Below are 14,868 nucleotides of genomic sequence, written 5' to 3' on the forward strand. Positions count from 1 at the left end.
ACTAGCCATTTGAATAAGTTTTTACGCAACTGAACCTATGAAGCTAATAATGGGTCTAGCTGGATTAACTGGTTTATGTTTTTTGATTAATCCTTACATATATGGTAACAGTGGGTTAATGGTCATGAATTTTTTAATTAGTTTATCTGAATCTAAGGGATTCTTTCTTAGTTCAGAATAAGTATCTGTATTATCCTTTAATAATATTTTTTTTTAAATTACTACTGCATTTATTTTTTCTGGTTTAGCAATAGGCAAATTTTCATTATTTTTAAGATTTTCATATAACTTATAAAATCTCCAAGAGGAATTGGGAATATTTTGCTTTATCATGGAACTATAAACCATTCCATTACTTGTTTAGCATCAAACTGGTTGCATATACAACAAGTCTGATGCTAAACCTGATGCTGATCCTTTAGTCATTGAAACTCTTCACGATCCCACCATTTTCCAAGTCATATATTGCGATTTTATAACATCCTATAAAGAGAAACTGCAAAATGTTTATGAATTTGTGTTTCTGTCGGTTCTTGATCCGAGAGTCTCCTTCCATGTCCTCTGCCCCAGCCTTCTATCATTCCAACGTACCATATCTATCAATTTCTACCAATTTCTTAGGTAAATTTAGCAAACTGGCATATAGCCTAATAAAAATCCAAACACTCCATTAAAAAAATAAACAGTCAATGAAAATTAGAAGCTTATCATAAGAGTACATAATACATTATACAAAAATAAAAAATATAATATGCTCTTTAAAAATTGGAAAATTATTACCCATACAGTTTAATAACGGTCAAAATTGTACTCTAAGATACTTCAGAATTTAAAAAAAAGGGGCCAATAAAAATATACATTCTGTAGTTGTTAAACAGAAAACTATTCTAATTCGTTCACTTAAATAACAATATTGGCATCTATACAGCCTAGTAACACTCCAACTCTTTTTCATTATAAAATACACCAGAAATATCCTTCCCAAGTTATGGAATGATAGGAGGTTCCTTGATGTCGACGAGAAGCATTTGATTCAAGAACCTGTACTTGACCTTCACTTTATGGCATTGAATTTGACTGTCTTATATTTATAAATTGCTGTATAACCCCTACGAGTTTAGAGCTTCTCCTAAATATAATAGCACTAGTAACTGAAACCGTTATCCAAATTTGAAGTTCATGGCACCAACACAAAAACAGTTCAATAATAACGTGAATCTTTCTCTAAGTAAGATTTACGAATTTTAAAAGTTTGCAGCTTATGAGAGAAGATATTCTGAAAAAATTGCACTAACCAAAAAAAGAAAAACTGATCCAAGAAGTGTCAAGGATCTGTTCAAGCAGAGCTTAAATTCTCCAAACCATTTTATTAATTATAAAGGAATCTAATTTGAATAACTTTAAACTATTATTCATATTAAAATCAATACTATTTTATATGAAGCTTGATTCAGTCATATTTCTTTCAACCATAGACCTGCTTGGTATAATTTTCTTGGCCTTTTGAAAATCACTTGGCTTGTTGAAATCTCTTACATGAATAAATAGAGAATTAGACTCTTGTCCAGTTGTAATTCCAGTACAAAATATGGAAAGAAGATTGAAATAAGACATTAATGCTATCTTCACGTAAAATGAAACCTTAATGTTATCTTCGCATAAAAAAAGAACTTTCAACAGTTTTTTGTGACAATGGATTACAATGAATTACACCTGTATTCAATATTTTCGATTAGACACGATGGTGTACCTTAGAGAACAAGTTGTGTAGTAAGTTCAGGATGGTTGTATGGTCGACGATGATAGCGAATCTTTCATGCAATATCATCCTGGCACCTTCTTCATAAGTCCATAATAACGCTGCCTTCCTGGCCCAAACCCGCCCGAACAGTGAGGTATTGTCAGCATCCTGCAATCCCAAGACACGTTAAAAAACAGTACAGATATTACCACTCATAATATTGATAATAATGCTGATTATATTAATAGTTACAATAAGAGTGATAATAAATAAATGGAGTGATACATGAATAGGTAAAAAATAAAAAGTAACCATCATGTGTAATTTTGCTGTCATCTCTAAAACAGACCGATTAACAAATATAGATTTGAAAAGTTAATGTTTTTATGGGCATATTGGTGGCAGCAGCTCAATATGAAGAAATGAAAAGTCCTGAATCAGTAATGAAAATAATCCAAACGTTAAAAAATACATAAATTAATAAATCCCGGTCTGCCCTTGAAATTTAGGACTACATACGGAGGGTGGTTAGTTAGTTAGAGAAGGAACAGGAAATTCGGTGCTGACCCAACTGAATCAACAGGATGGTGGTGTACGGAGGATTGGATGATAGATTTTTGACATTTTTAATCACTGAATTTAGAGTTATCATGAAAAACTTGTAAACCAAGGGAAAGGTTGTCAATTAGACTCTCCATGTTACTTTAAAGTGTCTTGGATGTACTAAAACCCTCTACGCTATTGCCATGTTTATAATTATTAAAGTGCTAGCTACACATCCCACTAGCATCCTAATTTTTCTCTTGGTAAATGACACCACCAATGTATATATAGCGAGGAATTGAAGATCTGTTCTTTTGTTATTGCACAGAAACCTTATAGGAAGCCAAACAGATAAAGTAAGAATAATAATACGATAACCACTAAAGACATCACATTTCAGGAAATACCTTATTGATTATTATACTGTAGCATAATTTGTTTCTCCTTTGCAACATTTTCTATATAATAACGTGGAATTATAATATTTTATATTTTCCGTTTCTTTAGTTAAGTATGGTTTGATTTAAAAAAAATAACTTTGCTTTTGTTATCTACAAACTGACTTTCAGTTCAACATGACTCATGAAATCGTAATGACACGATTGCAAACAAACTATACCACGGGTGGGTTAGAACCCGCGATCAGACACTCTCTGATCGCGGGTGCTAACCTCACTCGTGGTATGGTTTGACTTTCAGTTATTGTTCAAGATGTATAAGACCTTTTTGAAAACATTTATAACGTAGAGTTAAAAACAGCTTACGTGTTTTTTTTAAATGCATTACGAAAACGGAAACGTTTCAATGAATTACACTGTACATCGTGTCGTCCCTGATCTGGCTTTTTTTTAATAACATACAGAAGACAGACACAAAAAAATACATATGAAATACTGGGGTTAGTCACCATTATGTGGGAAAGGGACTCGATTTTTTGATAATGGCCAGACAAGGTACTTACAGTAATGTGCAAATTATATGGGACAGGAGTAAATTTTACGATTGTCATAAAATATGTCTTAGTTTCCGGCTTAATGTAATGTGGGTTCTATTCTTTTCAGAAGAGTTGTAAGGCTATTCTTGCAAGTGTGCTCGAAGAACGTGGTTTCACGAAGTTCTCCTTTTCTGTTCATGATTACTGCTGAAATTCATGATGGTTGTAACACCTAGGAAGCGCGCAAGTATTGTAGTTCTTATAAAACATGCTGATTTCAGTATCAGACAGATCGCCGAAAATTTGAGCCTAGCAAAGTCAACTACTGGTCGGATTATAAAGAGAGATGACGGCACTGGTGATTGTTGTGTGCTGGGTCGACGAAGATGTGGAAGGAAATGCAAGACAATTTCTCACAACAACAAGTTTATCATAAGCAATAGTGTGAAGGGTCACAAAAAACAACAAAGACCTAAAGAGAGATTTGGTTTCAACTGGCGTATTGAAGTTGGCAGAACCTCCAGTTATGAAGAAAAAACGGCTGCGGTGGTCACTCGATCATAAGGGATGTACGGCAGACAGATTAAAAAAGAAAAATTATATTTTTAAATGGGGTGCATATTGAAGTACATGGATACATAACAGCGATGGTGAGACAGAGCAAAGGCGAACCCCTTCGGAATGGACTCATTCAACGAGCGCCAAAACACCCACTTGTCAAGGGGATGCCTTCCGCATGATCAGAAATACAGTGGAACCTCTGGTCACGACCATAATTCGTTCCAAAACTCGAGTCACGACCCGAACCTAATTTCCCCATTGGATTGTATGTGAATTCGATTAATCCATTCCATACCCCTCCGAACTGTATGTAAATATTGCTTTTTTAAGATTTTTAACCATATAAATTGCTAATTATACCATAGGATGCGCAGTGTAATAGTAAACTAAATGAAAGACACTTAAATAACATTGAGAAAACCTTGAATAACAGAGAAAACTAACATTGCACGAGTCCTAAGAGTTATAAGGAGCATCTAATGGCTGAACTGTGAACTACGCTATTTATCATCCTATTTCTTTCATTTTTGGTGTACGTTGAGGTGGCTTTCCATCATACATTCCCCGAGTTTCAATAAGATAGCCCAACAAACAAGTGAGAAAAAATATTTACCAAAAAAACATGGGTGTGACGGAGCTGACGTTAAACTATTGCTTATTGTACCATTTTTCGTTCAAGTCGGACGTTTCGGTCCGACTTGAACCATTTACAAAGTCACACTAACAGAATGGAGAGAAGGGGGCATGAACCATTCATGTTAGCAAGCCCTATCTGGGTACTGGCACTGCGAGAAGCTGTTTCGGCACTACCTGCTGATAAAACATTGCTAACCTGAATTTATCGTGGTCATAATCACAGGAAGTGGGGAAAATTGGCGCTTTGCGAAGAAATGGTGAGGAATGTGAAAATTGGCGCGGCTGTGTTTGTTCGGCAAACGATTATGTGTTGTGACCAGATACAAACATCTGGCGACATTTTTTGGTTGTGAACCGATTTGTTTCTGCTCGGAAGCGTTCATGACCAGAGGTTCCACTGTATGTAAAATTAAATAATGAATGATTTCTACGAAGAATAATAATGAAAAAAATTAAAATGTAATAAATTAAAAAAGGTTGGTCGCCATTGGTTTCAGGGAGATCTTAAGATCCTGTGTCCAGGAGAATCGTCTTGTCCTGCATAGGCGGTGGTAGTAGAGAGTTGAGTAGATGTATGAAGCTGACTCAAGATATCAAAGAAGTGCTGAGGAGTTGCTATGTGTCACTATGTAACGCCGGCCGGGATCTAGCTCCTATATATCTAGCGTCTACCCTGGATAACCACGGCAGCAGCAGAGCTGATAATAAAAAAAACACTGGTTATACGATGGTTCTTAATTATAACACTGAAGAAAGAGAATCTGTGGTAATTTTGCTTCAATGTCATTACTATTAACCAGGTTAAAATGCCAAAAAAATTAAACAATATTCCTTGCAGATCACCTTACCAGATCACAAGAGTGGAGGTGAAGTGCTTCCCAGACTTCAACCCACTCCGGGTAAGGTTAATGCTATCAGGAGTAAAAGCAAAAGAAACTCAGACCTGAGGAAACCTGGAGTTTCAAGGCGGCCGCTAGATGACAGTGCGCTTGACTAACTAACAGGTCCACAGGAGTCTGAACGACCATAAACCCATTTCACTAACTTTTCCCTCACACCACTTAAGATGTTCCGCTTTTTATTTCTGAAGGAACGATGAGCAGTGACAAATACAAGGTGATCATGAAGACTCATTTGCTGCCCATTGTAATTACAGACTTTCCTGATATGGACTAAGCGTTTTAAATTGGCCTGGAAACTCTCCTGACTTCAGTCAAATTGAGAATCAATGGGTAATAAACAAACGCAAAATCGCGAAACAGAACTGTTCAAATGTGGAGAAGCCAATTGCTACTGTTATTAGGACTTGGTACTTCGAAGAAGAACTTGCCAAAAAGTGTTCAACATTGGTCGATTCTACGCCGAAGCGTGTAACAATGCTTATAAAAGCAAAGAGTAGTCATATCTATTATTAAATCAATTATCTGTCATATCACTGCCGTGTAATTTTCAGATAAATAATAGATTTTAAAAATAAATGATGTATTTTATCACTGTCCCAATTAATATGCTCACTACTCTATATATATTCATTAGGGAACCTTCAATTTCACCAAAAATGCAGAGGTATAAAGTTGTGCAGGGTTGATAGGTACTGTGCGGGGATTGATGTAACAACTTTCGGTGTCTTGCATGTACCTGTAGTGTGGTGGAGATAACACTCCCTCCTACCAAAATATACGGAATTTTCGTCTGGTCAACCAGTCCCTCCAGATTAGTGAAGGGAATATTTACCTAAAAAATTAAAATTAAAAATATATTTTATTTTTCTTCAGTTAATAAACATATATATATATAACCATATTCATTGTGCAATCAGAAAAAATTTCGATTAGAGAACTAGGAAGAAGCATTTGTAGCTTTCATACTCTTAATTGAACAGTTATTTTAACTTTTATTTTCCTGAACATCTTTGTTTTCAGGTAATAATATGTTGGTAAATACATTGAATTTGTTTATACTTGCCTCAAGTTTACACTGTCTGTATAACAGTAAATCTGCTTAATGAATTTTGCGGGACTGACCTTTGGAATGATGATCATGGCCATGAGGTTGCTGCAGTAAACAGTGGAGATAATGAGAGCAACCAGGAGCCAGAGAGTGCCTATTACCCTCTCCGTGTAGCTTGAAGGTACCCAGGACAGGGCTGTCCATACACAAGGCTCGGGTTAGTACAACATCGCACCTTATTCATAACATATTCTAGCTTAGGTATTCTGATGATCTAGAGTAAATGATTGCAGTTAATAATACATATTGCTAAATAAAACACAATATCGAATTATTATATACCTTGAAGGTTCGTATAATATTCATAATTTTTCTGGTTGCAGGTGAAGACGTAGTAGAAGATTTAATAAAATTATTAAGTATCCCTGAAGGGGTACCTTAATTCTTTTTTTCCTCCTATTTTTCTATTTTATTTTGCTCACAACTAGAGAACGCATCATCCAATCGGCATTTCCAACATTTGTATATAGTAAAGGTAATCAAATTCTATGAAAAATCATACGCTATTCCAAATTTTGTTTCTGTGAATATACTCTAGTAAAATTGTAGGTAAACCTGAGATAACTGAAATAGTCTTTCTCTCAAAGGATTCTTACATAAAAAAAGTGAGAAAATATTAGCCAAGGTCAAGACTTGTGGTAAGTCAACATGGCCGCCTCACGGAGCGTACGTTTCATGATTTCCATTCACCTTAATTTAATATCACAAATACGTGATTTTTGACCTATTATAAAAAAAAATCTGACTGAAATTACTTTTCCAACGATATACAAAAGATTTTTCTATAGGGCAACTGTTTTACAATTTATAATCATTTTTTACGTAATCTTGAATACGTTTACCAATGGTATTGGCTAATATTACTTTTAATGCGTTACTGTCAATCACCACTGTAGTAATACACTATACGGTCGTCATCACCACTGTTGTGATACACCATGCAGTCACCATCACCACTGTAGTGATACTCCATACTGTCACCATCACTTCTGTAGTGATATTCCATACTGTCACCATCACCACTGTAGTGATACACCATATTGTCACCATCACCACTGTAGTGATACTCCATACTGCCACCATCACCACTGTAGTAATACACCATACTGCCACCATCACCACTGTAGTGATACATCATAATGTCACCATCACCTCTGTAGTGATACATCATAATGTCACCATCACCTCTGTAGTGATACACCATACTGTCACCATCACTTCTGTAGTGATACTCCATAATGTCACCATCACCACTGTAGTGATACTCCATACTGCCACCATCACCACTGTAGTAATACACCATACTGTCACCATCACCTCTGTAGTGATACTCCATACTGTCACCATCACCACTGTAGTGATACATCATACTGTCACCATCACCACTGTAGTGATACACCATACTGTCACCATCACTTCTGTAGTGATACTCCATAATGTCACCATCACCACTGTAGTGATACTCCATACTGCCACCATCACCACTGTAGTAATACACCATACTGTCACCATCACCTCTGTAGTGATACTCTATACTGTCACCATCATCACCGTCGTGATACACCACACTGTCGTCATCACCACTGTTGTGATACACCATGCAGTCACCATCACCTCTGTAGTGATACACCACACTGTCATCATCACCACTGTTGTGATACACCATGCAGTCACCATCACCTCTGTAGTGATACACCACACTGTCATCATCACCACTGTTGTGATACACCATGCAGTCACCATCACCTCTGTAGTGATACACCACACTGTCATCATCACCACTGTTGTGATACACCATGCAGTCACCATCACCTCTGTAGTGATACACCACACTGTCATCATCACCTCTGTAGTGATACACCATACTGTCATGATGGTGATAGTATCGTTTACACAAAAACTCTTTGGATAAAATTGTTTGCTACAAAATACTTCGCTCAAAAGTAATTAGTTTTAAAGTTTTATATTGAAAATCCCAATAGGTAAATACTGTCATGGACAATGTTGTATTGTAAAACAAAGGCATAACTTTGTATTACACTCGATAATATTCTATATTTTTTATTATTGGTTCTGATAGTAATGAAGATACTAAGATAAATTTAAAAATTGTATTTCATAATAACCACAGTTAAGTTCAAAATCAAAATATTCTTATTTTTGTATTTTGAAAACAGAAAGTCTCACTATTAATCCACATTTTTCTCTGGCGAGCTGCAGCAACTGATACCACGGCAGTGTGTACATGCGCTCGTTCACAACATTTCCAGCTTCTTACATTGTACATCGCAGTGCTGCATACTGAGTTTTGGTACAGTTACATTCATTGAATTTCAGGAAATGAGTCAACATCGAAAGTCAAGTCTGACCTGAAGCTCTTGTATAGCCACATCAGGAGGAAGACATTAGTCAAGGACAGGTAATCAGGCTGAGAAAAGAAGGTGGACAACTCACAGATATTTCAACAAGTTCTAGCTTATCTTTCCGCTGTTCCAACAACTCTTGAGGAAGTCTGATTCCATTCCCATCCTTCTCTGCTCTGGAGGATAAACCTGCAAACTATGAAATACTCAGCGTCCTCTGATTGTGGCAACATCTCAGATTTTACATGAAAAGTGGATTTTGACTTTTTTTGTGAATATGCGTAAATGGTATTGCATATAATGTTTCACCTGGTCTTCCAGGATAAAGTATCATTATAGCATGATGTCCAGCAGCTGAAAAGTCTTCAGGGATCTACCAGACTAAGTAAAGAGAAGCATTTTGATGATACCATTTTGTCCTTTGGAGAAGAGTTGAGAAATCTAATCACAACTGAGTATCGAGTTGGCCATATATATAATCATACTGGTAAATTTACCAACATTTTGTTTGATTTTCTTGATATCATAGGCAGTGGCATCTTTGGAGCTCTTTAAAGGTAATGGACACAGAAAATTTTAAGAGATGCCATGCTTCCATAATAAATGAAAAATCGAATGATCTGTGTCTTCTTTAACAAAGTCACCTCTGATTAACTGCAACTCTTCCATAATGATGATGACATGAAAATGCAACCTCTAAGTGGCTTCAATTTTAATGCTTGCATATTTTAAGGTTTTTCGTCTCTGTGAAAGGTTTGTTAGTTCAATTGACACTGTATATCTCGCTATTTACTCTTTTTCTTAGTAAATTAAATATTAGTTTCCTTGTGATGATTTATAAATGCCTCTTCTGATTTCCTTAAAATTTTCCATGCTAATTATTACCTACATTATTAACTTACGCTATAATCACCACTATTAAAGTCGCATGCATTGAGGCACAAAGGATTTAGGCAATAAAATACGGGGATTCCTTTCTCGGATCGCAGAGACTGAAATATATCTAGTTACTTTCGGAAGCATCGTGACTCACGAAAGCCAGCTGGCCGAGTGGTTAATACACTCGCGTGTGGGTTTTTAGGAATCACTTCCTAGGGGTTCAAGCCCCACCCGTTCTGTGAGTTTCAACAGAATTATCAGTTCCTATGCTGAGTCTCACAGTAAGTATTCATCCCTATTCATAAACGTGATATAAAGATTCGACTTACCTTGATTGAGCATCGCACCGTAAGTCCAGAGCATCACCTGATTTGTATTTTTCCAGGGTTCCTCTCTGGTCAAGCTAGCCACAGGCGTACCTCCGTGCTGCTCACAAATGGTCCCAGCGGCACCGCTTGAGGTCTTCTCGTTAAAGTGCCAACGGTTGTAGGTCACCAGTAGGACAGAAGTGATGATGAACATCAGGACCATCATTAAGCCGATAAACAACCACATCTGTGCCATTAATCGCATAAGAAAGTTTCTTTAATTATTTTAAACTATTTTACATAATTATGGTCATATATAATTTAATGTTGTAATTTATGTGTTATTATGTACAACTAGAATTCAAGAATTTTAAATTACCTAAAGAAATAAAAAATATATTTAATTTAGAGCAATTTATTGTTACTTATATTTCGATGTGTTCAGTCCATCAATCTTGATGGACTGAACACATCGACTCCAGGCTGAGGGACTGAGTACCTCAAACTTCTCCTCTCCTTACACCTTTCTGCTTTGTATTGAACTGATGAAGCCACTGTGTGGCGAAACGTTTCCTCAATAAAGATTCCCATATTATGCATAAGTGCCTCAATCTTCTACTTATAATTCATAGCACAATAATTTACTTATTTTAGCATTTTTTCCCATTTCAATAAAACATTACATTGTCATTAATGTTAAAGTTATTTTCCTGTAGGACTTTAAATGTTCCTAACAAGGGTTAGCTTCAGTCTTCTCACAATGATACTCATCCGGAGCAGTTTCCATTTCTATTTTACATAATCCATAACAAATTATTCACTAATGCATTCATTAAATAAATATTTGTTAGGTAAGACACATTTGCAACAGTTAGGTATCTTTATTTCGAAACGTTTCGCCTACACAGTAGGCTTCTTCAGTCGAGTACAGAAAAGTTGATAGAAGCAGAAGATACTTGAAGACGATGTAATCAGTCCATCACCCTTAAAGTTTTAAGGTGGTCAGTCCCTCAGTCTGGAGAAGAGCATTGTTCCATAGTATGAAACAATATGGAGATGAAGTGACAGGATGGAGCCTTATATAGGGTGATGGACTGATTACATCGTCTTCAAGTATCTTCTGCTTCTATCAACTTTTCTGTACTCGACTGAAGAAGCCTACTGTGTAGGCGAAACGTTTCGAAATAAAGATACCTAACTGTTGCAAATGTGTCTTACCTAACAACCTGTCGGTATTTTATACCATTTTAATGTTCAATCTGTCAGACACTGCAACACAAGGGTATCTTGGTACAGACCTGCAATCAACTTCGACAACCTCTACTAGTGAGAACGGCTGGATTTGAGAGGGACCTGACCTCTCAACATCTGAGTTCTTACCTCTTCTAGTGACCTACGTCTCACCTCTTGGCAATGTATAAGGCTCCATCCTGTCACTTCATCTCCATATTGTTTCATACTATGGAACAATGCTCTTCTCCAGACTGAGGGACTGACCACCTCAAAACTTTAAGGGTGATGGACTGATTACATCGTCTTCAAGTATCTTCTGCTTCTATCAACTTTTCTGTACTCGACTGAAGAAGCCTACTGTGTAGGCGAAACGTTTCGAAATAAAGATACCTAACTGTTGCAAATGTGTCTTACCTAACAACCTGTCGGTATTTTATACCATTTTAATGTTCAAATAAATATTTAAATGCTCCGCAAGCCTTTGTGTTTCTTCTTTCTATCCAACTCATTTATCCCTCTTACTATGGGGGCTGCATTTTTTTTTTTTTTTGGTGGGGTGAATGCAAGTATTGAAGTTGCTAGAGGATAGGAAGACACAACATTTACTGTATAAAATCACTAGTTTTATTAACACTAGATTGTCACGTCGTTTTTTAACATACATTTGCTCTGCACTGCACATGTTTGTCAGCAAACGTTACCGTACAACAGGGAGCTAATGATGCTTTCGTGCGAATAAACTGAGTGCAAACCAGTTCATTGATTACATGATATAGGGTGAGCAGTTATGACTAAAGGTCGGTTCTTTCAGTTTTTAGGCTACTAACGAGCCTTTTAGGCATAACTTTCGATATTTCTCCATTACCCTCGTTGAGCCAAGACACACATATTGTTATGTTCACTAGTGTGGAAAGGGTGGAAAGATAGAGGCATGGAAAGAGAGGTTAGGAGATACATTTTAACATTTCTTTGAATGTCATCATGCATTTTGTAGCGGGTAGGCTACACGACACTCATTATGCCTTTGGTTATGTCGCAAGAATTTGAACTTTTGTTTCTGGGATGGATTGACTATGATTAACACTAGTGTTTCTTCGCTCACTTCAAGTCTGATTCAGGAAGCTGTCAAAATGAGTGATTAATATTCGAAGAAAATAGATGAACTGTAGACTGCGTTATACACAATAAGGAATCACTCTTGACGTAGATGGCTAGTACTAGCTGCTTTTTTAAAATACATAATGTTACACAAAATTGAAGATAATTGCTTAAAAAAATAACTGCTGAGAAACAATAATTAACTTCTGCAGCTCAGAACTTCATAGTTGATCAGAGGCAGTCCTCTAAATATGGGCCGATCAACCTCAGAGTGCATGACAAAACATGTACATTTTTCTCTGGGTACTATATCAAAGGAACATATTGTTGTGCTCTTTTTATTCCAGCAATATTTTGTTGCACTGTATTTCATGAAACTCGAAAGCTTTGTGGATCATTTAGCACAAGGGCTCTTCTGCACGCTAACATCCAGGACTCGCTCGCAAGCAATTACCTGCATCCAACTATTTCTCGGTTCTGATCCAGCATTTGTGAAATAGTTGGCAAGGTCTTTGTTCCATGCTGGTGACCAATTAGGTGTTTTCAGTCAGACTGCACGTTGGCTTCAGGCTGTGATCCTTTCATCACTGTTTTGAGGCTCCGCAAAAGGCTACCCAATGTGTTATCTTGTTTAGGAATGTCTATCTCCACTCCAGGAATTTTCTTCAAACCATTATTCGTCACTCCTCTCTTGTGATTATCTCTTCCTCCTCTCACCAGTGGCAGTACATAGTTTATTTCCAGAGCGGAGCTGTTGCACATTTATTGATTTCCACATTTTTGTGTTGTTTTGTTTTTCCTTTTATTTTTCTTTTGAGTCTTATTTTTTTCTCTGTAATACCCGAAGTGGTTTAGCGTTCTTAATAAATGTAGTTACAGTTTTGTCTTCCACTTTCCCCTTGAGGAAGGTACCAGTGTTGGGTTCTTGAACCACAGAATTAGACCTATTCTCCCTTTTATTAGAGAAAACCCTAAGTGCTTTTAATTCCCAAGGCGCTGTATTATCCATGTTTTGTTTTTCGCTCACAATGCTTTCGTTTTTCACTCACAATATTCACCAACGCTTCAGGAAAGACAAAGCTCGTCTCCTAGTGGTGAAGGCACCACATTCAGATTTCATTCTAGCTGTTCCCAATTCTTGGACACTCGACTCGACCCACAGGTCATTCGGATTGGTTTTATTCATCGCCTAGCCGCCCCCAGTCTCACCGAACGTAAGTAGTATTTGCGCTAGGACTAGAGCTGATCAATTCAAGACTTCATGGTCTCGTGTATCACACGTCAGAAGGAAAGTATGCTAGACATGAGGAGGTCAACGACATCATAAGGAGAAGCCTCGCAACAGCCTGTTGCCCAGCTCAACAGGAATCCCAAGTAGGGAGGTCTGATGGAAGTCAAAAGCGTCCTGATGGAGCCACTATGCTACCCTGGAAGGATGGTAAGCAAATTGTCTGGGACTACACCTGTGCCGCCACATTGGCAGACACCTACTTGCCAAACTTCGTAGCTGAAAGGGGTAGAGCTGCCAGCCACAGGGAGATACAGAAGACCTGCAAATATGAAGGCCTTTTCCCTTGATATAATTTCATCCCAACAGGGTCGGAAACCATTGGAGCATGGGGCGAGTGTGCTCCAAAGTTCCTCAAAGAGCTGGGTAAAAACTCATCATAGTAACCAAGGACCACAGGGCGGCCAGCTTCCTCTTTCAGAGATTCAGTGTAGCAATCCAGAGGGAAAATGCTTGCAGCATTCTGGGCACGCGGTCCACCGCCGGGGAGCTGGACGAAGTATTCGAGATGTGGCTCTAAGATGTGATCGATGTTGTTTTACTCTCTATTGTATTTTTTTAATGTATTTTGTCTTTAAATAAAGTATACACAGAATATAGAATATAGGGCGTGGTAGGAGATAACAATATTTAAACAGCTTCAGGGAGAACCTTGAGTTTTCTCTGAAGCAAGTTTATTCTTTTCACTGAGGATGCGGATCGCCAACAAAGTTCGTGGTACATCCCTATATTTTTATGCAATATATATATATATATATATATATATATATATATATATATATATATATATATATATATATATATATATATATATATATATATATATATATATATATAATATAGGGAGGTACCACCTCTAGAACTGTCATGGGGACCCTCATCCTCAGAGAAAAGAATAAACTTGCTTCAGGGAAAACTCAACATTCTCCCTGAAGCTGTTTGAGAATTTTCTCCTACCACCCCCTATATTATGTATATATATTTTATTTAAAGACAAAATACATCGACGAAACATTCACAAAAATATGATACAAAGTAAAACAACATGGGTAACTCAGAGCTACATCTCGAATACTTCGCCCAGCTCCCCTGCGGTGGGCCGCGTGCCCAGAATGCTGCAGGCATTTCCTCTCTGGATCGCAACACTGAGTCTCTGAAAGAGGAAGCTGGTCGCCCTGTGGTCCTTGGTTTCTGTGATGAGCTTTTCACCCAGCTCTTTGAGGAACTTTAGAGCACACTTGCCCCATGCTCCAAGGGTCTCCGACCCTATTGGA

At 37.2% G+C, this 14,868-nt stretch overlaps 1 protein-coding gene across 1 annotated transcript in view; it reads right to left on the reverse strand.

Moving 5' to 3' along the window:
* Positions 1–1,750: 1,750 nt before the first annotated feature.
* The window catches only part of LOC128702058 (glutamate receptor ionotropic, kainate 4-like), a gene marked incomplete at its 3' end in the record, with an annotated part of 49,680 nt that continues 36,562 nt past the window's right edge, over positions 1,751–14,868 (reverse strand). Inside the window, exons 5-8 of the mRNA XM_070081300.1 lie at positions 9,997–10,222; positions 6,440–6,561; positions 6,054–6,149; positions 1,751–1,909 (exon numbers count right to left, since the gene is read on the reverse strand). Of these exons, the coding sequence (XP_069937401.1) occupies positions 1,751–1,909; positions 6,054–6,149; positions 6,440–6,561; positions 9,997–10,222 (603 nt within the window). The remainder of the gene's footprint in view (positions 1,910–6,053; positions 6,150–6,439; positions 6,562–9,996; positions 10,223–14,868) is intronic.

This window comes from Cherax quadricarinatus, unplaced genomic scaffold (genome assembly GCF_038502225.1).
Source record: "Cherax quadricarinatus isolate ZL_2023a unplaced genomic scaffold, ASM3850222v1 Contig2265, whole genome shotgun sequence".
NCBI lineage: Eukaryota > Metazoa > Arthropoda > Malacostraca > Decapoda > Parastacidae > Cherax > Cherax quadricarinatus.